The following is a 26,041-nucleotide window of genomic DNA, read 5'->3' as shown; positions in this document are numbered from 1 at the left end:
ATCGACCAATCTAGTTGAGAATTAAAAAAAAAAAACAACTCCTATTAGAATTGTTTTGCCCGGCATGTCCCCTTGACTGTGACTGTGTCCGGTCCGGTACAGCTCAATGCCAATTGCTCAGCTGCGGCTTTGGTAGTAGCTTTCAACTACAAAAAGAAGGGACATTTCTTTTCGAGCTGTTTTGGAACGCATGTAGTGGCATTAAAAATTGCATCAATTTTTAAACATATCACAGCTGGAGGCCGTTACGTTTGTTTGCATTTAACATTACCCATCGATGCATGCATGCATCCCCTCCCTCCTTACCACTGCTCTCTACTGCACTGTACACCGACCCAGACACTAAAATCGTGTAGAGCGATACTCTTTCGATCCCGGTTCGATCTTTCTGCCGTATCCCGTACACCTGTTTGGGAAAAACCCAAAAACAAAAGAAAAAGAGATTTCCTTCCGCTTTTCCCCGGCGAAAAAGCACACAATGAAAAAGAAAACTCAAGCCTAATGCCTAGTATATCGCGTTACCTTACTACTATTGATTAGAAGTTTTGGTTTTTTTGTTAAACCCAAACCACAGCTATAGGGATTGTCTGTATGGGGTATGTTTTCAGTTCTCTCAGCAGCGCTGTTGGAAAAATGGGAAAAGTAACAATAAGTGACAAAAGGAAGTTTAGCAAAACAAAAAAAAACAAATGAATAAACAGTACGATCTAAGACAAACCCCACACGGTTGCAGCTGAACAAAATAACAACAAACAAAAAAACAAACAAACACGATGTAAGATTTTAGCATCTAGCAGACTATACTCATATAGAAAATTTCGATGGCCCTCGTACGGGTGGCCAAACGTTGCCATTATACATATAACTCAAGTACGCGATCGTTACCGCGTGCGTAAACGATCCGCCAAGCACTATATTTGCCGAACGTACAATAATTACTCAATCTACCAAACATCTACAGCACGGGTAGGATACACACATACGATGCGGTTGGTTTCGTTCGCTTAGATAAACCAAATGTTGTGCTGCTTCGATTGTTTAGTTTTGCGTGATTTGCGCATCAAATACCACTTTAATCAAATACCTTCCCCGTCCCTCTTTCGATACGCGCGCGTTATGCAAATCAAATGGAATAATCTAGCACGGATAAGTTTAGCGCAAACAGGAGGAACGGTACACGAATCTAATAACGGGCAAAGGGCAAGTGTGGGAACTATAGGACAGGAAACTGTGCGTGCGTTATTTCCTGAGACCATTCTATTCGCTAAAATCCATTCGCATACAATGTTTCCAGTGCGCACGGCATAACACAATAATTAGCAAAAAACATTGGTAGGATTCGTTTGCGGAAAGATCAAATGACGGTGGAGACGGCACACACAAACACACACAATCACGTAACTAATATAACTGCGTCGGGATGGTATATAGAAGGATCCGTGTATACATACATTAAGCACTATGGGAGCGGAAAACCTAAAATATCGCAGCACCGTAGGGAAATCGCATCCAGTTCCGGGGATGGACAAGGCCTTTCAGAGTAATATTCTAACAAGCAGGCACCTAATGCTGCAACACTCGCGTATGATTTCCTCGGTTGCGCGTTGGGATGTCGCCCCCGTTTTTCCCTCTAAACCTTTACTCAGCCATCATCTACTGCTAGGAGTTTCAAACCGGTTCTATAGCTTCAAAATATCTGCGTTTGTGGTAGCGATCACTGTTACTGGTTCTTGCTGCAGAAGGTGAAAGCTGTAAGCTGTAAGTTGTATAAAAAAACACAAAACAAATTGGAACAAATCATATAAACCCTAACACCTTAGCGCTTAGTGCATTTAGTAATGTTAGTGAATGCGTGTGCGCGCGCGTGTGTGTGTGTGTATGTGTTTGCGCAAGACGATGGAGAGTCAATATTCTTAGCGTGTGTGTCCATAGCTTGCGGTATTTGCTTGGTCTGCCTTTCGTTCAATCGAACGCGGCGAAAGGGAAATTGCGTTAGGTTAGCGACTGTTTTGATGTACTGTTCACGCGCGCAGACGAGATTGTATTGTGTTTGCCAGTGGGTGACCGTTGTGATTTGTTATCGATACTACGCATTTGGTTAGCCGATTAATGTTAAACAGTGCTGCGAACAGTGTGAAAGCAGCGAGAATGAGCTGATGATTGCATGTGAACGTGTCGACACTAGCCGCTCTGTACATTAGCGATGGACTGGACGGGGCAAGAAAAGAAGGGAGCAGCTTTTACAGGGCCGGACAAGTGTGCAATTTCTCGCAAACCTCAAACGCTCCTACAATACCCCTATCGAATTAAAAAAAAAGAAAGAAGAAATGGAAAACGCATAACAAAAAATCTCAAAACAATTATACATACATAAATATAGGCATACATAAAGCTAACAGGTGGGCTGATAATTGTTTGGCCTAACACATTTATCGCGCCAGAAGATTTTTATCCATATCATATTTCGTTTGTACCAACCTTCAAACGAATTCTGTCCAAATTTGACAGCACTCGGGCCACAACCTAATGAGCTAGAGCATTTTGTGTGACGCAACTTTTGTGTTTTGAGTAATTATGAAAAAGAAGAAATTTCGCGTAATGGTAAACTTTTGGATTTTGAAGAGGAAACATACAGTTGAAGTCAAAAATTGGTTTGATGAAGAGTCTTCGGACTCTGCTCTACCAAAATCAACCATCAGATATTGGTATGCTACATTTAAAAGTGGTAAAATGAGCCCTAAGGACGGTGAACACAGTGGAAGCCCAAAAGAGGTGGTTACAGAAGAAAACATTAAAAAAATCACAAAATTATTAAGAACACCCATAATGTGAAGCTGATCGAGATAGCTGACACCCTAAAGATGTCTAAGGAACGTGTTGGACATATCGTTCACGAGTATTTGGATATGAGAAAGCTCTGTGCAAAATGGCTGCCGCGCGAGCTCACATTTGACCGAAAACAACAACGAGTTGATGATTCGGAGCAGAGTTTGGAGCTGTTTAAGCGAATTTAATCCGAGTTTTTGCGTCAGTATGTTACTGTGGATGAGTGTTGGCTTCTCCACTTCACTCCAAAGTCCAATAGACAGTCATCCGAGTGGACTGGACGCGATGAACTTGCTCCAAAGCGGGGGAAAACACAACAATCAGCTGGCAAGGTTATGGCGTCAATTATTTGGGATTCGCAAGGAATAATCTTCATCGATTATCTTGAGAAAGAAAAAACCATTAACAGCGACTATTACATTAAATTTTTGGAGCGATTGAAGGACGAAATCGTCAAAAAACGGCCGCATTTGAAGAAAAAAAAGTTTTGTTTCGTCAAGACAACGCACCGTGCAACAAATCAGTGAAAACAATGGCAAAAATTCATGAAATAGGCCACGAAATTCTTCGCCACCCACTGTATTTCGTAGATCTGGCTCTCAGTGACTAACTCCATTTCTCAGATCCCAAAAGGATGTCCTCTGAGAAGAAATTTTCGTCGGATAAAGAGGTGATCGCCGAAACAAAGACGTTTTTTGAGGCAAGGTGCAAATATTACTATAAAAATGGTATCGAAAAATTGAAAGACCGCTATAATTGGTGAATCATCCTTGAAGGGACGTATGTTGAATACAAAAAAAAAATTTGGCCAAAAAAAAGTGTTTTACTGTCATAGGCCAAACAATTATCAGCCCACCTGTTATATATATATACATACATACATTAACTACCAAAAACTCGTATTCGCAATTACACCTGTGACCTGTTCAACGCGCAAAACTACAAACAAAATCAGACAAAGGTACATACAGTTGCAAACACACACACACTCACACATACACACACTTATCTGTTCTTATCTTCTTCTTTGTGGTAGCAGCTCCTTTGCTATGTTAGTACAGTTAGTGCAAATATTGTACGTGTAGGAACACAGAACGCGAACGGAAGGATACACACAAAAACCCCAAAGCAACCGACAGTGAACGAACGCAATCCAAGCAACCGGCGTGTCATTGTGCCCCATTATGTACATCCATGTAGCAATAATAATAAGTAGATAATGTGTTTTTTGCGAAGTACTCCCAAACGGTTAATCGCGCCTTGTTCATCCGTAAGTCCCGTTCTCTATAAACGTTGGAATAGTGAAGTAATGTAATGGAAAAAAAGAAATATTGAACCAAAAGAAGAAGCAAAAACATACAAGAAGAAAAAAAAAAACACACACACACACACACACACACACACACACACACAACCATCCTTGCATAGGTTTCGGTTCTGGTTGTTTTCGGCGTATTAGAAGCAATTATTCAGAAGGTAAACATATGAAAACATCACGTAACCGGTACTCGGGGCGGAATGCCCATGGTTAATCGTGGTTTAGTAGGCATTGGCAATGGAAAACCGCAATCCAAAAGCGCGCAAAAAGTAAGGGGCGCACTGTAACCGGTACAGGATTGCATTTATCGTACGTTACGTGCTATGCAGGCGGTTGCATACATACCATTTCTGACGGAGGTTTAGTGAAATGAAACCAGTTAAGTTTTCATGTCCCTGTGTTGACTATTCCTCATAATTGCGATTATGGTTGTACTTAATTCTATCAGTCAAATAAATCTATGAGAATGCTAAACGGACCCAGATGATGGTTGATGTTTTTTGTTGATTTTACTAACGCTTTCCCAGTCTATTCACAGCTTAAAATAATATGCTCACTCAAACCACTTTGCACTGAAGGGCGAAGCTTGAGCTGTACAGCACGTTTATAGGGCGTGTGAGACATACAATCCATCCAAAATCTATCTGTCGACCAACGGTTCTAGTGATGGAAGATCAAATAAAGATGGCAGACGATGATGTTGAACTGAAATAAGTTCAAACGCTATCTGCAACTTGCTAAGCTATTACTGCATGGCACGTAAGTATTCTCTTGTTTCGCTCTTAATTTGTGAAAATTTTTCCATAATATGATGTCATTTTAAAAGTGCTGACTCTTCCTAAAAATAATATGTTTTCTCAAACAGATAATAATGTTTTCTCAAACAGAAGGCTTAATAGATCGGAACATCTTCTGCATAAATACATTTTATTGAACCGGGTATTCATACAAAGGACAATGCTGAGAAGCTGAGGGCCTCATTACCTCTTTGATGTCGTGTTTTTAATGACGAGAATAATCAAGAAGTTCACCTTTGCTAACGTTAGAAAACAAAAGATCATTAGAACAAAGCGTCTAGCAAGCAAACGTCAGCCGACGCACGAGGCAAGTCGCTCACAAGGAACGTTGCGTGACTGGGCGCCTCCATTGCACTGCGCGACAACTTTAAAACAGCTTCTCTCGAAAAGGCTCCTCTTATTTAATAATTTTTCTGATTTTGGAATTAATTTAATTTATCTTTAATGTAAAATGTTAAGGAATACACAAAATCTATCTATTGGCTTTCTATAGCATGACAACATGTCGGAATAGTATGAAAAAAATAGTATCATTGATAGTATGAGTTGACAGTACTAAAAACTGCCCACGTAGTAGCACTGCACACTGGGTGCAACAACACGGACAAATATCGAGTTACATTAAATATTATGATTAATGTGTAAACAACCATGATATTAGTAATTTGTCTAAGGAAGAATAATTTCATACTTCCAATTTAATTAAAAGCATTGTCAGGGAACTTTCAGGTTTTGGAGTTAATTTAATAGCTACCGGGAGTGCAATTTGATTGGGATGTAATGTCATAATGTGACACCTTTGCTCTTAATATTAATGTACTAAGAATTTTTAGAAAATGAATTGACATTAAAATGACGTTCGGGATGTTTTTTGTTCTTGTAGCGCAATAAATCTTCCACAGTACCATATTTGAACCATTCATGTTATGTTTTTATTTCTTATCAAAGCAAAGAAGTGAGGCATTTGCTGTCTCACTGTACCAAATACCTACAAGATATGTTGTAATGGTGATAAAGCCATTTATTCGTTAAATATAAATCCATAATTCACGTTGCATGCTGTTCGCCCTAACAGCAATTTGATTGAAAGTATAGATATTCCTAGATACAAGATAAGAAAAATCGTATAACAATAAAGATCTAGTCCCCTTCGTCAAACAGCACTCACCAACATGAAGGCTGCCGCTATGAAAAGCGACTTAAACTTGACGTCCATCGTCGGATCGGAGTAGTAGATGTTGTTTGTGTAGCTCGCCGTATTAACGTTCCAGGCGCGCGTGATCGTACCCTTCTGCGTCATACGATCGCGGTCCAGCACCCGGAAGTGGGTCTCCTTCGGCATCCGTATCGCATTGACGAACGATATCGGGATGCGAAACATCGTGTTGATATCACTGTTCATGAGAATGATCTCCTGCGACAGTATCCCATAGTCCTGCTGTATGCAGCCGATCAGCTCGCCCGGGCTGGCCCACACCTCCAGGAACTGGTTCTTGCAGAAGCAACAAAACACACCGCAGCCGAGATTTTTCTTAAACAGCAGCACCTCCTGATGGCTACGATCCACCAGCGTTAGACTGAATGGACGCAGTGAGCCCCAGAAGCGGTCCTTCGGGTCGGATGTTTCCGACGCGCCGTAAAGTGCCTCGTTCGAAGGTCCTCTTATTGTAAACCGATTATCCGATGAGACGCCTGATAGTACTGTACACGATAAAGGGGGATTATCAGTAGCTTTTTAAGGGGAGGCGGACGGTGTTTACACACGGTCACTCTCTCTCTCTCGCGCTCTCGCGCTCTCTCGCGGTGGCTTACATTCATTAAGTTCGTAACTCTGTTGTATAAACACGGACGGAAGCCCATACAGAAAGTCTAGCCCGGCTCGGGGTGAGAAAGGCGTCAGGAAGGGACTGTTGATGGACTGTATATGATCACCCGATTGGGGCGGCATTATTCGCAGGTTGACTGTAAATGGTACACCGGATTATAAGTTAGTGTTATTCGAATATTGACACAATGCGTCCCCCACTTACCACCATCGCGTTCACTGTGAAGCTGAGACTGTGGTTGCGCGGTGATAATTCGATTCTCGCCACTGTGCACTGTGTATGGACATGGATCGAACAGGTGTTATTCACCACAGGAAATGGGCTAAAGCTAATCATCTTCTTACCGACGGGTGGCACATTGTTCGGTGGAGCAGCTAGCGTACTGTCGTAGTTATAGTCCCAGCTCAGATCGAACGTTGGTGTATCCGGGCCGTAGAATTCCTGCTGCTGAGATGGTGGAACCCTAGCAGACGACATTTCCCGGGTATTTCAGCGGCAAAATTAAAGAGTCCGTCTAACATCCGAATGTACACTGACGCGTACGGTGCAGAGTGGTTGTGACGGGTTGCCCACGGTGAGTGTTGTATCAAGTTTATCTTATCGCTGCAGCTATCATCAGTCATTGCTTCATTGATAGCACTCAAGTATCGCGGTCGTTCCCGCATTTGATGCGGGTACAGTGTGGACCAGGGATTCACCACTAGCAGCTCACTGTTAGCCGGGAGACTCATCAGTGAACAGGAGGCAGAATAGAAAAATAGGAATATATAGGAGAAATTCTCCCGAGTACAACTTCAGTAAAATCATAACAATAACAAGTCATCATAATACACCAACTATTGTGGGAAGGGTTTCATTAAGTTTATTTAGATTGCAACAAATACTGACTGTTTTTTTTCTGTCTCTGTTTTCTGATTGTTTAGTGTATGCATTCCTTCGTTCGCTTCGTTTGCTTCGTGTGTAGTTTAGGTCGATCGGTTTTGTTTTGTGTGGTTCGGTGTGTCAATAATCTGTTCGGGGGTGTCACACAAGTGTCAATCGTACAGTTGCAAGTGTTAGTAAATCTCAACGCAAGTTACACATACTGCTCTTGCTGTTAAGTACCCTCGGCCATTACACATTCGTTAAATTAGTTTTCTTTTTCAGTACTAACGCCAACGTGCCAGCTGAGTGGTTATTGGGCGTAGCGAATTCCACATTTATGTTCCACATCGTTATTAAACGCTTATCAGCTGCTAGCTTCATATCGTGCCTGTAACCGATCGACTGTTTGGATGGGGAGGGTTTTTGTAGTACGGGAAAACTTGTAGTAGAATATTTTTATGTATGTTTGTTTATGCTTGATTTTTTTTGTGTTATTATTTTCATTCATACTATTATCAACCCCACTGTTCACTACTTCACCAGTATGTAAAACTAATAGCTGCACTCAGTTCAGTTTCGTAGTAGTTTATATCGGAATTTGTCTGCCAAAGTTGTGTGGGTATTTGTGTCCCCCTCCATTAGTGTTAGTTCCGTTCCGCTTATGCGCTTCAGACAAGGACCCCAGCCATACAGCCAATTCGCCTGCGAGTCAACACATTTTTGTATGTATGTTTTATTGTTTTGTTTCGTCGTCTTGTTTCTTATTGTCGGGATTGTAAGTTTTTTTTGTTTGTTTTTTGTTTTGCTTCGGTTTTCTTACCTTCTTGCTCGTTATCGGGGGGTATTTTCTTAAGTGGTTCTTTTCCTTTTTCACCTTTTTTCGCTCTCCACTTGCACACTTTCGCACAATGTCAGGCCAGAGGGGTGGGGAGGGGGAGGTTGTTTAGATTTAGATGTTTAAGATTTTCATGTTTGTAAATTATTAGTTTATTTGTTTCAGAAACTTATCCCGTACACATCCAGTATAATATAGTTGTATATGTATATTTAGCTTCTTCTGTTTTCGTTTCCTTTTTATTCCTCCGTTTCTTCTCACAACTAGAGCATCAGGTCGTGTCGACCTAGTCGAGTTCGGTTTTTTTTTCTTCAATATCCTTTTGTCAGTTTTTCTTTTTATAAGTTTGTAAATAATGGTATGACAAAAATCTTACTTATACAGCGATACATGCATATACTTTCAAAAGGACGATCAAACGAGGTTGGAGTAGAACGGCCCGAGCATAAAACGTAGCAGCATTTTAAAACCACCGCGCGGATGGTGACATATTTAGCCTTTCTTTAGCCGGCATATGCTCCAACACGGCGCGGCTGGTGAGAGTCTTGCATTATGCATTATCATAACAAAATCACATGATAAATCGTTGATAACGTCACGCCGATTACTCACATCAAAGAGGTTGCGTTTCTGTCCATACGTGTGTGTGTGTGTGTGGGGTTTTTTTTTGTGCGTGTGTTGAACAAACATACATAGTTATCGATATGCGATTAAAAATGAGCTCCAATGCTACGATAAGGTGAGCCGTTCTGGTACACACACACACGCGCGCGCGCAAGGGCGCACACAATTTAAAGCGACTAGGAAGGGAAGGAATGTTTCCGCTTGTTTCTTTTCTCGTTCTCCACGAGGTTGCATCTCTTCTTCCTCGACTTGCGACCTATTCTCGGTATACTGATCATCGTTGTTCTTCGGTAGCCTTAGTGTGTTACATTGCGCCTCCCATGGGTAAGTAAACCGTTCACTGTACAACCGCAGTCCACCGCAGTTCGAATATCTTCCGAACCGTCCGAGCGCTTGTGGTGCTCGTTAATGAGAAACTTAGAGTAGCTTAACAACGTTCACATCAAGAGTCACATCATCGTCAGATAGAAGGTGTGTAATGCGTTCCGGGCGGTGACGTTTCGAACGGAATTTAATTTACAACGACACCGACCTCAACCATGGCCCGGTAGAGACAGGGATTCTTGGCGCACTCGCGCGGACCAAGCTGTGGCCCGGGAAAGCCTCGCAGTATCATCAGCACGGATCGGGCGGTCGTCTGGCAGTCCGGTTGGTTCTCGCATATGTTGTCCGCCTCCGAGAGATACTGTAGGTCACAAACTTTCGGTGAAACACCCTGCGGAAGGTGGTACCAATTTCAGGAATACATGGTTAAACATGGCGTGACATTCGTGCAGATGGGCAGATGATGGTTACTTACGCATAGATAGCATAGTTGATGGGCCCCGCAAGCCGGAAGAAGCTCCTGATAGATATCACCGCTCAGCACGTCTACTCCACGACATCGCCTCTCGAATGCATCTAGCAGTGGACATTCAGTGGACTCTGGAAGAAAACATAGCCTAAGTACGATCTCACAAAGACGATAGCATTGGAACGAAACTTGAACTTGAGGTTTGGGAATTCTAGAACGCCGAGGTCCTGGTGTCGTCCATAACTTCGTTTACGGGTTTTCAGTAACAAAATATAAACATCCACACTTACCAACAACCAACCCTCGACTAAAATCCTCATCCAGCTCGGGCTCCTCCGGGCCGCGGAATATCACCTGGTATCGCTTCTGGGCACGCTTCTTCTTCTTCTTATCGCCCTCCACCTCGTCGAGATTGTTTTCGACCTCATCGTGCGCTACCTTATCGTTGCCTTCCATGCTGTGTCTGGTGGAAATGGGAAAACAAGTACCATTAGCACCGGTAAGACTGTCCGCAACGAGTACTGCTACCTACTGGCTATGATCGTATTCAGCTCGCTCCTTCTTCACAGCGACTCGCTTGGCCTTTTCCTTTTCTTCGCGGGGCTGTTCCGGTTCCACCTCGTTCAGCTTCAACTGATCATCGCTCACCGAATCCTTCAGCCTTTCCAGCGTGTGGCGCATCTTCTCGATGCTGTACGCAGTGGCCAAACGTGCCACCAGCTTGTCCTTCAACTTTTCCAGCTCATCCGGTTCGGTAATAAGTCCTGCGTATCAACAAGGAACAGCGTGGTAAATAGTGGTCCGTTTAGAAATCGATATCCGATGAGCCTTACCTTCATGATCGCCCGTGTACTTAACCGTCTGGTCCAGAATGAGATCCTCGATGCTCTTCAGCTTCTGTGCCATGCTTTCCAGCTTGTCCTGATTTATGTTCTTCTTCTTGCGATCCTCATCGTACGTCTTGTAAAAGCTCAGCGGGTATGGGACGGGTCCGCTGCCGGCACCATTCCGACCATCCTTTTTCCTGCGATCCATACCGAAGTACTTGTTCCATTGGATCGATTTCTTCGACTTAAACTCCCCAATATCTCCCGGCAGGATTTGATCTTCCTTCACCACCTCCAGGTTGGATCGTTTGCGCACGGACCGTTTCTTCTTTTTGTCGTCATCCTCACCCTCAAACTCTTCGCTCGAATCCTCGTGGTCGTGATCGTGTTCGTGGTCGTGCTCATGTTCTTCATCTTCCGGTCCTTCCTCCGAGCTGTGTTCGTGATGCTCATCGCTTGATTCTCGCTTGGCTTTGTTCGCTTCGGTTGTAGCAGCAGCTGCCGTGGTCACCCCAGAGCTTGCCGTGGAACTTGGTCCGCTTGCCGGTTCGCTGGAACGTTTGCGCTTCTGCTCGATCGGAGCTCCGAATAGGGCCTGCAAATCCTTGGCCACCTTCTCGTCGGTGCCGGATGGTGGTGCTTCGGGTTTGGGTGATCGTTTGGCCACCGGGAATCGCTTCTTGCGTGTCGCTGGCAGCCAGGGAAGAATCGGCAGGGATCGTTTGCGTTCCTGCATCGGCGGACCGTAGTGTGCGGGAGATGGTTCCGACTCGGACATGGGGAAACCTTGCCGCTTTTCGTACCCACCCGCACCGGACAGTGGGACCATTGGTTCGTCTTCGAAGAGCCGCTGTTCGATTTCGTTCTCCTCCTGCTGATACTTGTCCCACAGCTGCTGCAAACGATCCTGGAACTCTTCCTCACGCTCGGCGATCGCCTGCCGATCTACCGCTCGCAAGAAGTCAGCGGACAAATCGGGATGTGGGTATGATTTCTCAAGCTCCCGCTCACGGAAAACGGTCGGATAGGAAGATTGTTCTGGGAACAAGTGCGGTTAGTGATAATATTGGTGAATTTAATCAAACTCACGTCACGTTAACGTTCAACTCACCATCACGCTCTCTAAACACGGAACGCTTGCGTGTGTCCAAATCGTAAGGATCGTAACCATCTTCTGGGTCTTCATCACGCCGCAAGTAGTTTGCCAGAATGCGGTTTAATCTTTGCCGGTTCGGACGGAACTGCTGTTGCTGCTCTTCGGTTGCTGTTGCAAAAGAACCACAAATCACACGTTTCACGTTTGTAGGACAGTCAAACCCTGCAAAACTACTTACGCTCCATCCAGTACCCATCCTCATCCATTTGTTCGGCAGCGGCCTCCTCTCGCAGGGCTAGCTGAGCTTCTCGGCGATGCAGGGCATCAATGGCAGCCTGAAAGTGAGTTTTTTTTAAATGAAATTGTACATCGCAATGATGCGCTCCCGGGTGGAATACCAATTGACAGTTGAAACGAAATCTAATGTTACCTGTAGGGAATACGGTGAATGCTGCGATCCCAACGCGACGACCAGGCTGGTTCCGAGAATCAGCAACGAATAGATGGTAAAACCCGCCATACTGAGGGGGTATTTGGAGAGATTTTTTCGTTGCTCCTGTAAATGGATGAGAACGAGAATTGGAGATTGCCTTCTGTAATTGATTTAATATGATACCACAGAACGAAATGTAAGGAATTTCCATTCTGTGCCATAAGATATATTGGCTTAAGACATGAAGCTCGTTGGAGATATTTGTGTTCTCTTGCGCAACAACGCCTTCGTTCTGGTTGCTGGTGTTAAAAATATATACACGGAAATATGGCCATATATCTCCTTTACGAGCTTCTATTACCGACCGAGCTGACAACGGAAGAATACTCAATTTGTAATCGGCTTCTAGAGCTTTGAACGATTTACTTTTGCTTGCTCTCGGTCGGTACGGTCACAGATCCGGTTTTTTCCGGTTGCATACCCCCTCCCCATGGGGCATTAGTCACGTTCCGCATGATGTTATAAAACTACGCCATGCCATTCTGTGGGAAAAATCATCGTCACCGTCAGGAGAAAGTCATCAAGCTTGCGGTTTTGCCTGGGCAAGCGGCAAAGGACAACTTTCAACAAGATTCCGACACAAAGTAGGCATGGTAAAGCGTAGCTAGCTGCGATGCAAGTCACACACCAGAGCAGAGTGTGGTAAACCTTGCTATAAGCTGCCGTGGTTTATGCTGCCAGGGTTGAAACATTGTGTGCACTGCCGGTTGCAGTCTTGCCGGTGGAAATTGACCAGAACGAAATGGAAATAGCTAGCTGCAAGCAAACGAAAGGACAAACAGCCTGGTCACAATATGCCCGACACAGTCAGAATGCGAAAAATACCATTTTTCCAACAATTCATTTTCCGTGCAATAGAACCGCAGCGTTGCGTTACGTTTGCAAATGATCGGCTTAGTGGTGCTGATAGTGACGGATTAAATCATTCGAATGGCATGTGACTCATATTTTTTTTTATTCTGTCATGGCGAGATGGAAATAAAGCAGACGATTCAGAAGAACATACCAGCACCGGAAAGGATGCTGGCGTTGAAACGGATGGACGCATCGGTTGACATTTTTATTGTGCTCACTGGAAAAAGGTCCGGAGACTCATCAATGGGTGGTAAACTCGATTCGAATGATTATGGCAGATAAGGAAGGATTAAGGGAACCATTTTCCACTCGAAAGTGAAGCAACGCAACCGTCATCATCACCATCGTGAAAGGAACAGGGGTTTCACTTCCATTCATGGAAGAAGCTATAAATTCCACCAAAACAACCATTTATGATGAAAAGCTTCTTCTACACCGTCAGCTTAGAACGGTAGCGAAAAGATCCCAGAACGTCCCGCATGCCATAAACAATGGGTTTAGCGTGAGTGGAAAAAAACTTTTCGCAAACCCAAAAATAGTCTCTGCCTGATGCGCACAGATGGTAGTAGTGGTCAAACTTTCGAAGTAGCCCAATGTCTCCCGATGTGCGGTTTGTGGGATGGAAATCAAGAAAACTACTTAGCTCCTACGCGAATGCAATAGACCCCACGGTTTATCTATTGCCGTTCCTGGTCCCATCTGCACGAAAGTTTGATTTCAAAGCTTCAGGCGGGTCCACGTTTTAATCTTCGTCTCCAAGGAGCTTGTTCGATACCGATCTTCCGGCAAAACTCACTTCAAAGCTCGTTAGCCGTGGTACGTAAATAAAAGGAACTGATAGCAAACTGTCTACAGTTTGCCGGTGGCAATGCATTCGCTTATTGCCCGAGTAATATGGTGCGTCATCTCATTTGGTGGAAAACTTCATCGCTGCGGGTTTCGGTATCGCACGATGAGCCGTGAGGGGTTTAAACATTAACCGACTAATTAATGTTATTTAAATAATGCCCCGATGCGCTTCTTCTAGCCTTCGCTCCACCTTCCACCGTCCTTCCGTTAACGGATTAGCCCGGCAGAGCCACAAAACGGATCGATGCTATCCAATCTGTCAAAAACCCGGCGGACAATCCATTCGGTCGGTGTAATCTGTAATGGGATCTAGATGGCAATCGGATTACCTGGTGATGGGTTTTGGGCCTGTTTCTCGAGCATTTGCCGACGGTTCGCTGATCGTGATGGGAAAATTCCTACACAACTACGTGACCGTGAGGCAGAAGTCACAGATTTGGGGTCGGTTTTATTGCGATTAAATAACAACGGCAATGTAAATAAGGTGGTTAGATTATGTGCGTTGTTAACCAATTGAATAACGAGATGATGTTTACAATGAAATTGCGTGATATGTGGTTTGTTTTCGTGTCTCCAAGAAATATATTATTGAAGGGTTTTCAAAATTGCAAATATTATGTTCTTATAAAAATTGTTCATATATTTTTAAATTGATGTAGATAAAATAGAAACAAATACACTCGGGTTAAGGTGACCTTTCACTGTTTCGAGAAGGAAATTCAAACTACTGTTAGTTATAAGACCTGGCCTGGTACTTTTCGACTAAATAAAATAGAAACAATGGTAGTGTAAAGTGAAGAGAAATTATGATTTATTTTACAGAAAGCAATAAATGATAAAGTAAAATGATAACAAACCGATAAAAAAATACAGCTCCCTGTTTGGTGGTGAATAATACAAAGCAAAACAAACCGATGAAAGCAAGACATAGTCGTAGGACAATACATAACACCAAACCTGCGTCCTGCACATTAGCACATTGAAATCAAAATGGACCATCGATGTGCATTTCCATTCAAAGCGCCAAACAAAATGCCCGTCGCCTAATACCATTAGCCCTCTTGCTTGCCTGTTGTAAAATTTTATTCCCTGTATCATAACCATCGCGTTATGGCACCGTTGAGTGTACGAATTCGTTGACCGCTATGGCGAGGGGTCGGCCTATTAAAGTGTGTGCGCCTTTCCGTGGACGCACGGCGGAATAATGCCGGGGTTACGGTTTCCTGGAAAGTCCGGATGTATGGGCTCCCACCGCCTGCCCGTTGCGCTCAAATGACCCGTTGACATTCAGCATGGTTCCGAAAGCAGAACCGTTGTGGATTTGCTAGACCGTTCGTGCATGTTGCTGACAGGCGGACAGGACGGTCGATTTCAATTGAATTTCAAATTTCTACTTCACCTGTCGCACGGTGCTGGTGGGTAGCATGTTCAGCCATAGTCAAGCTTTATTATTCAAGTGATTTTTCGCGTTGTGTCTGTGGCGGAAATTAAGCGCACGGCGGTAAAAGCTAAGATGATGGAGTGACTTTCATGAGAGTTGCGGGAAATGTCAAAATACTTGGCAAGGTGCTTTTTTTTGGAGATGGAAGGTGGAATGTCTGGAAATAGCAATGAGCTTGGCAAATCCCTAGTGAAAGCCCAAGAGGCCTAAAATTAATTCTTCGCTTTATTTTTAGTATGAATGACGTATTTTTGAGAAGTTTAGTCGGCTTGAGAACACTACCTCGATGGAAAAGGGTCCCTGTTTATTGTTACCCCTATCTATGATTGAGAACCCTTGAGGATACTTTTTTAATTATTATTTATATAAAGATCTAAATATGGTTAATTGGTTCAACAGTTGATGATGGAATGTTTAATTTCATGGATATTAGAAGTATAAATGAGTTCGTACGGGTTTTGTGTCAATAATACCATTTTGAAGATAAGAAACCCTATGGATGATTCTTATCCAAATGCTGTCAATTTTGATGGAGTGTAAACAGCATAGTTTCTAAGAGCCCCTAGTATGGCAACATCTGTATCGGATAAAGTGTTTTTGTGGGGAGTTCGACTTAATTACTTCAATATGAACTGAACGGCCACCGAAAGCCATCATATTTTAGTTTGGATCCTAGATCCTGTTTACCTGGATGTGCTACATACGAATGATATGATCACAGGGGAGGTCTATCGACGAAAATTGATGGGTTAAAGCTAAGCATTGAAAAAAACCAGCCGTAATATAGCGAAAGACATGGCAAAGATATTCTATTGGGCCATAATGCTGGACCACATGTGACGCCACAGGTGAAAACGTATTAAAAATTCAATGTGATACAAATTTGGCACAAGAAAGCTTCCCTTTTCGTAAAAAAATGCACGAACTCTTTTATCACATTAACATCAAAGAAATCACAACCCGAACATGCCCGGGATAAGGCAAAAGTCAAGGAGGAAATGCCTTGAGAAAATTGTACCGTCCTCAGCCAATATATATGGTTGAAAATACGGCAAAGAATCGTCATAAATGTAATTATAATAAATAAAGGAAATAAACCGTAGCAGAAGAGCAATGGTAGACCAAAAAGAAATATACCCAAATAAAGGCCATCGTAAGAGGATTCCTGCAACAGGTGAAGACTGTGCAAAGTGATTATAGCGACACCATGCAGTAAGGAAGTAGACAATTAAACTGAATTCATCATGGTTAAACAAAGTAAATATTTATTCAATATTAGATACATGCATTGACAGTTGTTGATTTTGCAAAAAATCATTTGAAATTATCACCATTCAATGAAGTGATTTGATAAGAACACAATTGTATAATGGCGGCTCTTCGCAATCTAATATTATACAATCTTCTATTCTTACCGGCACAACAATCCGAAGCATGCTAAGGTCAACCATTTATGGATTTCTTTGACTTAGTTTAATCATACCTGGTAATCATACCCCTGTTGTGCGGAGGATTGGTGTGGATGGGGTTTTATCCCGGTCTGGCTACCAAATACACCATCGGACCACCCCATATTTACACACAATCACAGAGCATAGATTATTAATACATTTTTATAACATGAATAGTTTCGTCCTTGCAAATTGGAAAGCTTAAAACAAAATTTAAAACATAACAATGAACATTTTAAGGGACTCGCATCTTCGCTTCTTTTTAATTCAACTTCAAGTTTTGTGCCACAGAACTAAAAACAAACTACATTAAAAGTAAGTTTAGGAATGTTTCCCACTCATCTGTAAGTTAACTTTGCTCCACCGGAAAACATTCGAACTGACCATCATCATGAGCGTTCGATTTGTGCGATCAATAGCTAATCAATCGCTCGTACTTCACGCCAGACGCCCTAACCATGATCAATTGCGCTGCAGGAAAGGAGCGTTGGAGGAGATGGAGGAACGTACCGGACGAAAGAAAATTTATGTCCATTTTTTATTACCTTTCCGTACGATAACGCACGTCCGGGAGTGATGCTAGATTCGTTTGTTTCGATCGTTCGTCTCGATTGGAAAGTTTTATATCGCATCCCCTTGCTTTTCACCTTTTTTTTCCAATCTAACGATCATCGTCCACGATAGGGAATGGAAAAAAAACCAGCAGAGAGGTTTCTGCATGGGAAAGTTTATGTCCCATTCCGGGTATTGGACTTTTTTTAGGGGAAAATACCGAGATTTGTAGGAGCTTTTCCCCCCGCGTCGAGTGTGTGCGTGTGTTTGAATGGTGGTGGTATCCGGTGTACAATTTGCCCATCCGACCGAACAGCAGCGCCGGTACGATTGTAATTTATTCCATACCATCCATCCAGTCCATTCTTTCCACAATCCTCCTCCTGCCATTACCACCGTTCCGACCGTGTACTTCAATTGTCGTTCTTTTCGTCGTGGGGTTTTGCAAATGATTGCCCTCCCCCAAGCTCGGGCACGCAAACGATCTCGCATCGGTTTATGTGCAACCACACGTATCGATTGCGCCAAGTGCTGTAATCTGGCTAATTAATAAAATTCATCCACCGCGACGCAACAACCAGCCAGCCAACGTTACTGGTCCCGTTGGTCCGTTTCGCACGGATCAATAATTTGATGGATGAACTGGGGCTTTGCGCGACAAACAACAACACACCACACCAGCACGTGGGCGCATTTGACGGTTGGTTGATTATGGGAAATTAAGGGCACCGCACAGCCCAAACGTCAATGGGCAGAGATAGGCCCGGATTCAACAAGTCCGGGCAATGTGACACCCCACGGCCGCTGACTGACAAATGAGGTTTCGCATACCGGACCCGATCCGAACCGGTTGATAAATTACTGCCAAAGGGTGAATGGGGAGTGACCCGATGTGGGGGTAGAGGCACCCCGAAGGGATGATGTTTTTTTTTTCATTCGCCCTTGTTTGCCATTACTGATGCATGATAACTTGTTCGCACTTGAGCGAACTTAATAAATAACCGGTGTACCGGGTAGCCAAATCCTGCCCACAACGGTGCGGTATGTTTGAAAATGTCCAATTACATTTCGATTCCTTTCTGCTCGCTGGTCAGCAAGCTCGCCATAAATCAAACAAATATCCGGTGGAACGAAATAGCTGCGAAAATGAGGAAAGAGTAAAAAAAAATCGTTGCTTTTAGGTGCGAGAAAGCGTACCGGTTGTGGGAAATATTGGCACCGGGTAGTTGCTGCCACGGCCAACAGCCGGAACCCGACCCCCCGTGTGTGTGTGGGAGCTTTATTGAGCAAGCACAAGAAATACCCTTCGGGAGAACGATGGAAACATTTGATAAGAAGTGCAGTGCAACGATGATGATGATGATGGTGATATCGTGTGTGTCTGTTGTTCGGAACATCATTTTCAACTCCAACCTTTACCAAGACGGCCGCGGTTCCAAAAGGTTAGCAATGGCAACACAAACTGGCAATGTTGCCGATCGCATCGTATCGCTTCATATCACATGTGGGACCAAAGTTTGCTCATTTGGGATCGTTTCTGAAGGCTTTTTCTTTCCAGTACAATCAATTTGAACCTCCCCCCGTCCTATACTCCTTTTCATAGAAGATTTTTGCTACCCTGTTCCGAAGCAGTTTCATAACCGAAAGTAGCGAAAAATAAACGGAAGGTGGTAAATAACAAGATATCCTTTCATCTTTGGTTTCAATGAAAAAATGCACCAACGAAATTGGTAGACATTTCATGGATTTTGCCCAAGCAAATCGGCCCACGTGACTCATTATTGGCTCGCTGGCAAGTGATTTGCTATTTGCCGATTGCTCCCTGTAATGCTCAATCAATAAGTAACTTCCATGCTTCGAATTCCCGGTAGACAGCATGATATTAAAATACTTTCAGCAGAATTCCCCCATTCCCGGGGAAGGAATTTTCCATCCCACGTTCTAGCCGTAGAACCACACGCACACACACAGAACACAGGAGCAGATGGAATGGGAAAATGGTGGACGGGAAAGGGGGATGTATTTAAATAAGATTATTTTTCGATTCTCCAATCAGAGCGATTCGGTTCGGGAAAAGGTAACCGAACCGATCTTAAGAAAACAATACCATTACAACAAAAAAAAGAATTCCAGTGTAATATCATCTTCGAGGTTTGGATGGTTTAAAGAGCAAAAGGGCATCATGTCGGAAAATTCTCGGTCGAACTTAGGACCTTTCGTCTTGCGTGCGAAAAAAAAATATTCCCATTATGGTTTGGCGTACGAAGAAAGCCGAGAACAAACTAACAAAGCCCGTCCAAATGGCTACTTGGACGAAGACAAAAAAGGGAAACTGCCTGCAACGGAGTTTCTTGTTTCGGGGTAAACATAAACCCTTTCCTTTCCTTTGACCCTTATCGTAACCTGATAAGCTCACCTTTAACGGTTAGGTAAACGCGAAGCGTACTGGGAGACCGCCTCATAACGCTGTATAACTTGTTGCTCGTGTTTAGAGGAAAGAAAAAAAAAGCAGTGGAAAATTTCCATGCCAACCTTTCTTTTAATCATGTCTTGGCCAACGGCCACGGCACGGGAAGAAGGTGTGTAACGGCAAGGTTAAGCTTATACGACGTGTGCATTATTGGGGAAGGTTTTTTTTTGTTTCCTTTGACGAGGTGTATTTTTATTGGGTGTTAGGTCACGGTTGTGTGTGTGCATAATGTGGAAAGAGGGTGAAGTGAAACACGCCCCCTTTCGTGGCTGGATGCAGGAAAGCATGATCATCGTTTGGCAATTAGTTTTACCACCTACTTGAAGCCTACTTCAGTGAAGAACCTGTCAACACTGTAACAACACTGTCATACATCACCACCACAACCATCTTCGCCGCCTTCCGTGTACCATGGTTACCGATGGTAGCCTTGATTCTGAGAATGTGTAAGCGTGAAGCATAATTATGCGTCCTAATCCCAATGCGAGCGAGACACGGAGGTGAGTTATTTCCAGCCCGAGCAGTGTTAGTGTTCATCGCGCTTTTTATCCTGTTTGTTTGTGTTTCAAACTCAGCCCAGCATCACACGACTGCTTACGTACTGTGGCTGGGGCTGTAAATGGCTACCGAAAAACGGGTACCTTCAGCACATTAAGCGTTTCTAATTACCGACCGAACGGGAACCGGGATCCGGTACGATTTTAGATGATGGAGCACTCGAGCACAGTGCAATCTGGGAACCCTTGGCCTGGTAAAGCTTACCCGCACACACACACACACAAACACAAACACACCTCATCCCATCTCATATCCTTCTCGTCTTGCTATTCACTTCTTCAAACCGTTCACCCCACACCATAAATCCCCCTAGCCGAACAAACACACCTTGGCCGCGCGCCTTCACTCACCCGCTGTGTGTGTTTGGTTCCCCCGTCTGTGCCGTCGACACTATTTGTTCACTGTAGTGTTTGCTAATGGTATTGTCCTTGACTGTTGTTCGATGCGTTACACGCCACCTGCACTGTGCCTTTTTTCTTGCTGCACTTCCCACAGGACACTGAACGGTACGGACGCACGCACGCACGGTTTTGTGGGATTTCAGTGTACGGTCACCAGTCCAGTATAGCCAACCCGTAGGGAAGGCCTTGTTGGGGGGTGGGAAAGAAACAAAACGTTTCGGTTGTGCCGAGTTTTGCGTCTAAAGTGCGATCGGCTTGAAAATCCGACCGAAGCGCCCCTATTTATATAGTTGCTCTGAAGCGACCTCAAGCTTTGGTGGTGGTAGTATTTGATATGGGAGAGAGACATTTCGAGAGAGAGCGAGGTTGCGTTCGTATGTTGGAGCTTTTTCCAAGCGTGCTCCAGTGTTTTTCATACCAGGACTCGGTTGTCATTGAGTTCTGGAACAATGGGCAAAGAAAATTATTATTTTAGCAGTTTGAAGTAAATGTGTAATTCTGCATTATATTTAAAGTCTATTTTTTGTTATTTATAAAGCTTTTATTAATAAAATCTTCCCCATAAATATGATTTAGTAAAACTTGCTGTCATGTTTTAGTTTTTCTGCAATATTAAAATGTTTAATGATTTATTGTTTATGATATGGTCTTATATATATTAGTCTGACAGATTTTCTAAATTTTTTTTGACTATTTTCCCTGTTTTACCTACAATTTAATTGGTAATAGTTTGTATACAGCCACTTGCCAATTTTAACGACAAATGGAACAAAGTACAACTAAACCTCTCTAAACCACATTTCAAATTGTAACCAATTGGTCTCGGTTTTACACCAAATGTGATAGAAAGTAGCAGAAATCGATAGCACTGCGCCTGCGATTACAACGAAAGCTCATTGGTAAACACCGAGAGAACTTCAGCCGATGTGTATCGCGACACATTTTCCCTCTCATCGTAGCAACATCGCAGTTCCCAGAGGAATATATTTTGTTTTGCAATCCTTTTTGTGAGCCGTTTTCAAAAATAATTTTTCCCACTCACTCCGCTTGCTTTCACTCACACACTTTATCATAAACGCATACAGCCCAAACGGCAACCATCCAATTCATTCATGGTTTGAGACGGTTCGTATCCGAGCGTGGCGAATGTGGACGAAGGTAAAAGAAAAAGCTTTTACCGAAGATGAAGAAAGCTTTGAGCAAACCTGCAGGCAGACTTCGGCCGTGGTTGGAACGAAAGCAACAGGAGAGCTGTTGCCCCAATCCGTTCCGGTGGGAAACCGATGCTCGGAAGAGAATGGACGGAAATAATTGAATTAATTTCACAGCACAACGTACCACACAGTGTGCCCGACGTTCCTTATTTGCCGACGGTGGATTACGTCGGTCAGTGTGCTTTACTTTTCTTCTTTTCTCCTTTCGCTGCTGTTGATTTTGCTTCCCTTGCCTAACGACAACTGCAAATGTATGAAGCACCTGGCGCCTCCATCGAGCGTGTACAGCGCAGACATTTCTCGAAAAAGAATGTCATTTTTCATCGAAAATAACGTAAACTATGTGCGAGAATGTTTGCGTCCTTGCGTCGTGTCGGTCGCGAACAAATCTCGTTTTTTTTTTATCAAACTGCTCCATCCCATCTCGTGGGAGTTAAGACTCGAGTGGGATATTCATTTAAAAGGCAAGGTAAGATTATGCTGATGAACGATGACGCGAGCGTTATTGGGCTTCTCCGCATGCCTTTTGTTGTTGGGTGAGGTGTGCGTGGCTTCCGATTGAAGTGGTGATATTAAATGGCGAGAATGCTCTTAGGAACGTCCTCCAATGATCAATTAGGTTGATTGGTCGCCCTCGGAAAGGCTGCTAAAGATGATGATGGAGATCGTATCGTTGCTTTTAATTGCACATTTATTGATAGTGATTTTATTTATTTATTTACAAGTATTATGGTCTATGTAGTATTGTTACCGATAGGGATTTCTATAACAAATTTCACGGGTTATCGTGTTCTAAGCAATTGGTGTATGTTGTTTTGTGGAAATGCATGCATAACTTATAATTCCAATAATAGTTGACTTATAATAAAAGGCACTAACTTTTAATAAGGCACTCAAAGTATACTAACTTATATTTGGTGATATCTTAAAAGTTAATAACCGAACTCGGTACACACGGTCAAAATCGGTACGAAACTGAAACAAATTAAACAAAAGAAATTCATAGCTAAAAGAGATATTTATTTATCATTTCTTTGCTCTAGCGACAGCCTGTTGATAATAAATGAATAAAAGTTTCCAGCCTAAAGCTGAATTGCAATCGTGCAAGCTCGAAACAGAGCAGTACTAAAAGTCGAGAGATGATTGAAATTTTAAATATGCTTCTATCTTTCCCTTTTTTCCGGCTGCCCCTCACCGTTTCAGACCGCTTTTTTTATTCGAGAGGAACGACCAGGCCGTATTGCTGTTTGAGACTTATAAATATTGAATTTCGAAGCAATAAAATCATTCCATTCATTTTCGTAACGGCTTCGAAAGTGTGGCTTAGAAAGTTTTGCAGCAAATGACGCTTCGCCGAAAACCGGCGTTAGCCTAAATGAGAGGTGGAAAAAAATGAAACAAAACCTCGGAGGAAAGTTGAAAATGTTTCCTTTGCCGAGCAATCCAACAGATGGACAGGGAACGGTCGCGAATGTTAAATAAAGTGATAGTAATATGTAATTCTAACGTCCAGATGTCACGTTGCAGGGAAATGCCTTTAGCAGCAGGGTGCACAGCGGGATGTCGTTTCGGGGATAAGACGCTTCAACGGACGTCGCAAAAGAGACACAAACCAAAACCAAACCAAAAAAAGAAAACAAGAATGATCGCATTGGTTGTCTATTTCGGGATAAGTTATTACAGAAGTACTATTTTTAACCATTCGGTTATTAACGGAAAGTTCGAGCGGTACTCAATAATGGTTGCCAAAATCAGAACACAGAATGCTGCCAACCGTAGACTTCGGACTTGGGAGCAAACGAACTTTATGTTTCCTATCGATTTTGAATAAAAAATTCCATGATGCCTCCAAGTCCTCGAAGTGGCACTTTCATTCACGGCTCATCCATATTTATCCGCTCCCGAATATCGCATTGTGCCGCCGGATGGAGCCTGCTGGGAGCCGTTGGGAAAAGTATCACACTCCACGAGTGAGAACGAACACTTGGTATACGGCCTTTGAAGGTGATATTATGCCGACGGAACAAGCGTAACGGTCACTACCCGTCTGTCCCGGTGTGTACTGTGAAGTGAAATCAATAATGAACACACTTGAGCACATTGAAGGAGGCGCCCGGTGCCTCTTTAGTCAAGGCCATTAATCTTCGACCTCGGACACCGGGAGCGTGGAAGCTGTTGTCCCTGTTGGTCGGTTGGCCGGACGGTCCATTGTGGTGCGTTAATGCTGGCCGACTGAGCAATGGTTGAAAAATTGTCATCACTAGATCAACGACGGATGGCTGAATTGCTTTTAACGCTGAGCGGTTACGGTAAGTGTTACGCTTTGCTGCGTCCTCTGTTTGTCAGTTAAAAGCAACCTTTTGTCGATAGCAATCGGAAAGATAATTGAAGTAAGTGCTGCAATAGAAAATAACTTTCGTAATATGTGTAATGTTATTGTTGCAATTCATTATCTCGGTTTTTTGTTAAGAAATCCCACTTTTCTTTTGATTTTCCCCTGTTCTTTGAGCTTTAATCTTGTGCTTAATGGTGTCGACGGAAGCATCTACTCGGGCAAAGATAACCATGGTAACTGGATCACTGTGTGTGGGAAAATGGTCTTTTAAAAGACTCAAAATCAGGCTCGTCTTAGTGGCTTAAATGGAGTCTTGTTTGGTTATGACTAAGAAGCGGTTATAAGAACAGAAAAAAAATTTAATTTTATTCTCTTCTTTCTTTTTAATGGGTAAACAAACCTCAAGAGGTCTAAGCCCATTTTTAGCTTACTTTGACTTTATTCTCCCGTACCGGGATAGTCAGTCCTACGTACGGGGGATTGTTCCGGATGGAATTTTGAAACGGTTCTGTCGTGCGAAAACAGGCGCTGCTACCGGGTCTTTTAAAAATTGATAATTTAAGAACCTTTTGAATCAACTAGGATTTTAAAATATTTTTCGAAGAGTCGTTCATTTGAATCTTTAAATGAGTCAATCAATACATGCGTCAACTATCACAAGATACTTGAATTCTTATTGATTCATCAGAAGGTCCGCACTGCAATTGGGTTAGTTCATCGATGAAAACGTTTTTATTTCAGTAACTTCTAACATAAAAACCTGTTTAAAACATCTTCGAATCTTCAAATGCCTGAATCTATGCGGAGCATTGAAGAATTCACCAATCATTGAGGAAATTCAGAGCTACTTTGAAAATTCAGAGTTACTTAAATTCGCCATATGGACCACCCAATACAAATTTAAATTGTAAAACACTTGAAAGGATCACAAATTATTTACATATGACCTCAAAAAACAATATGGCTGTGTAGAAGGTGCACCTTCTCGGCTTTATAGCTTTATAATTTGCAACAACGCGTTCTGCCTGTTGCCTGTCTTGTCCGAAGCCCTCCGAAGCTTTTGCACTGATGGTTATTAAACAATGTTGAATCTGAAAAAAAGAAAAACACATACACACGTACCGAAAAACGGTGGAAAGCAATATCCGTATAATCCTTCGCCCGCTTTTCGCCAAAACCATTCCCAACGCCATGGCGTTTCAATCCGTCCGGCACACGGTGGCAAACGGTGGGAAAACCTTCAACACATTCGGTTCGGTTTTATTTCAAAACCTTCGCACACCCAGACTCGCGTGCTTTCCGGACGGACTGTGCCGGAGTGGTGCCACCGCCCAGCAAGAAATATTACCACCGATCTATCAGCAACCGAGCTTAGCCGCGTGAAAAGCTCTTAGCTTCTCGAATTCGCCGCGCAGCTTTTACTTCCTTCGGGGTAACATCCCACTAATGCGCGTTATGAGCGTATTCGTCCCTTTTTCTTTCTTTCTTTTTTTGTTCCTTGCTACCATCGTTAGAGCTTCATTTGCTCGCTTTATGCAAGGCGTACCGGCGTGTACCGGGGACCAAACAAAAAAAAAACAAAAAAAGATCTCCCCCCTTAATATCACGCAAAACAA

The 26,041-nt window shown here is 43.2% G+C and overlaps 2 protein-coding genes across 2 annotated transcripts in view; one reads left to right on the top strand and one right to left on the bottom strand.

Annotated features, from left to right (window-relative positions):
- The window catches only part of LOC128305935 (protein nervous wreck), an 8,213-nt gene extending 5,836 nt beyond the window's left edge, over window positions 1-2,377 (top strand). Inside the window, exons 8-9 of the mRNA XM_053043577.1 lie at window positions 1-1,204; window positions 1,252-2,377. The exon at window positions 1-1,204 is cut by the window's left edge and continues 1,284 nt beyond it. The gene's annotated coding sequence lies outside the window, so the exon portion shown is untranslated. The remainder of the gene's footprint in view (window positions 1,205-1,251) is intronic.
- A 3,632-nt stretch (window positions 2,378-6,009) lies between these two features.
- Window positions 6,010-12,357, bottom strand: LOC128302915 (uncharacterized). The gene is made up of 13 exons (XM_053039764.1): window positions 12,237-12,357; window positions 12,045-12,141; window positions 11,822-11,974; window positions 10,717-11,748; window positions 10,416-10,647; window positions 10,174-10,346; window positions 9,890-10,014; window positions 9,607-9,805; window positions 7,112-7,252; window positions 6,972-7,040; window positions 6,754-6,903; window positions 6,110-6,642; window positions 6,010-6,042 (listed from the first exon to the last, which is right to left on the bottom strand). Exons 1-13 carry the CDS (start codon window positions 12,324-12,326, stop codon window positions 6,010-6,012), a joined length of 3,027 nt encoding a protein of 1,008 aa, XP_052895724.1. The 5' UTR covers window positions 12,327-12,357.
- Between the last annotated feature and the right edge of the window lie 13,684 nt (window positions 12,358-26,041).

Source organism: Anopheles moucheti, chromosome 3 (genome assembly GCF_943734755.1).
Source record: "Anopheles moucheti chromosome 3, idAnoMoucSN_F20_07, whole genome shotgun sequence".
Taxonomy (NCBI): Eukaryota; Metazoa; Arthropoda; class Insecta; order Diptera; family Culicidae; genus Anopheles; species Anopheles moucheti.
This window is presented reverse-complemented; position numbering and strand designations above follow the sequence as displayed.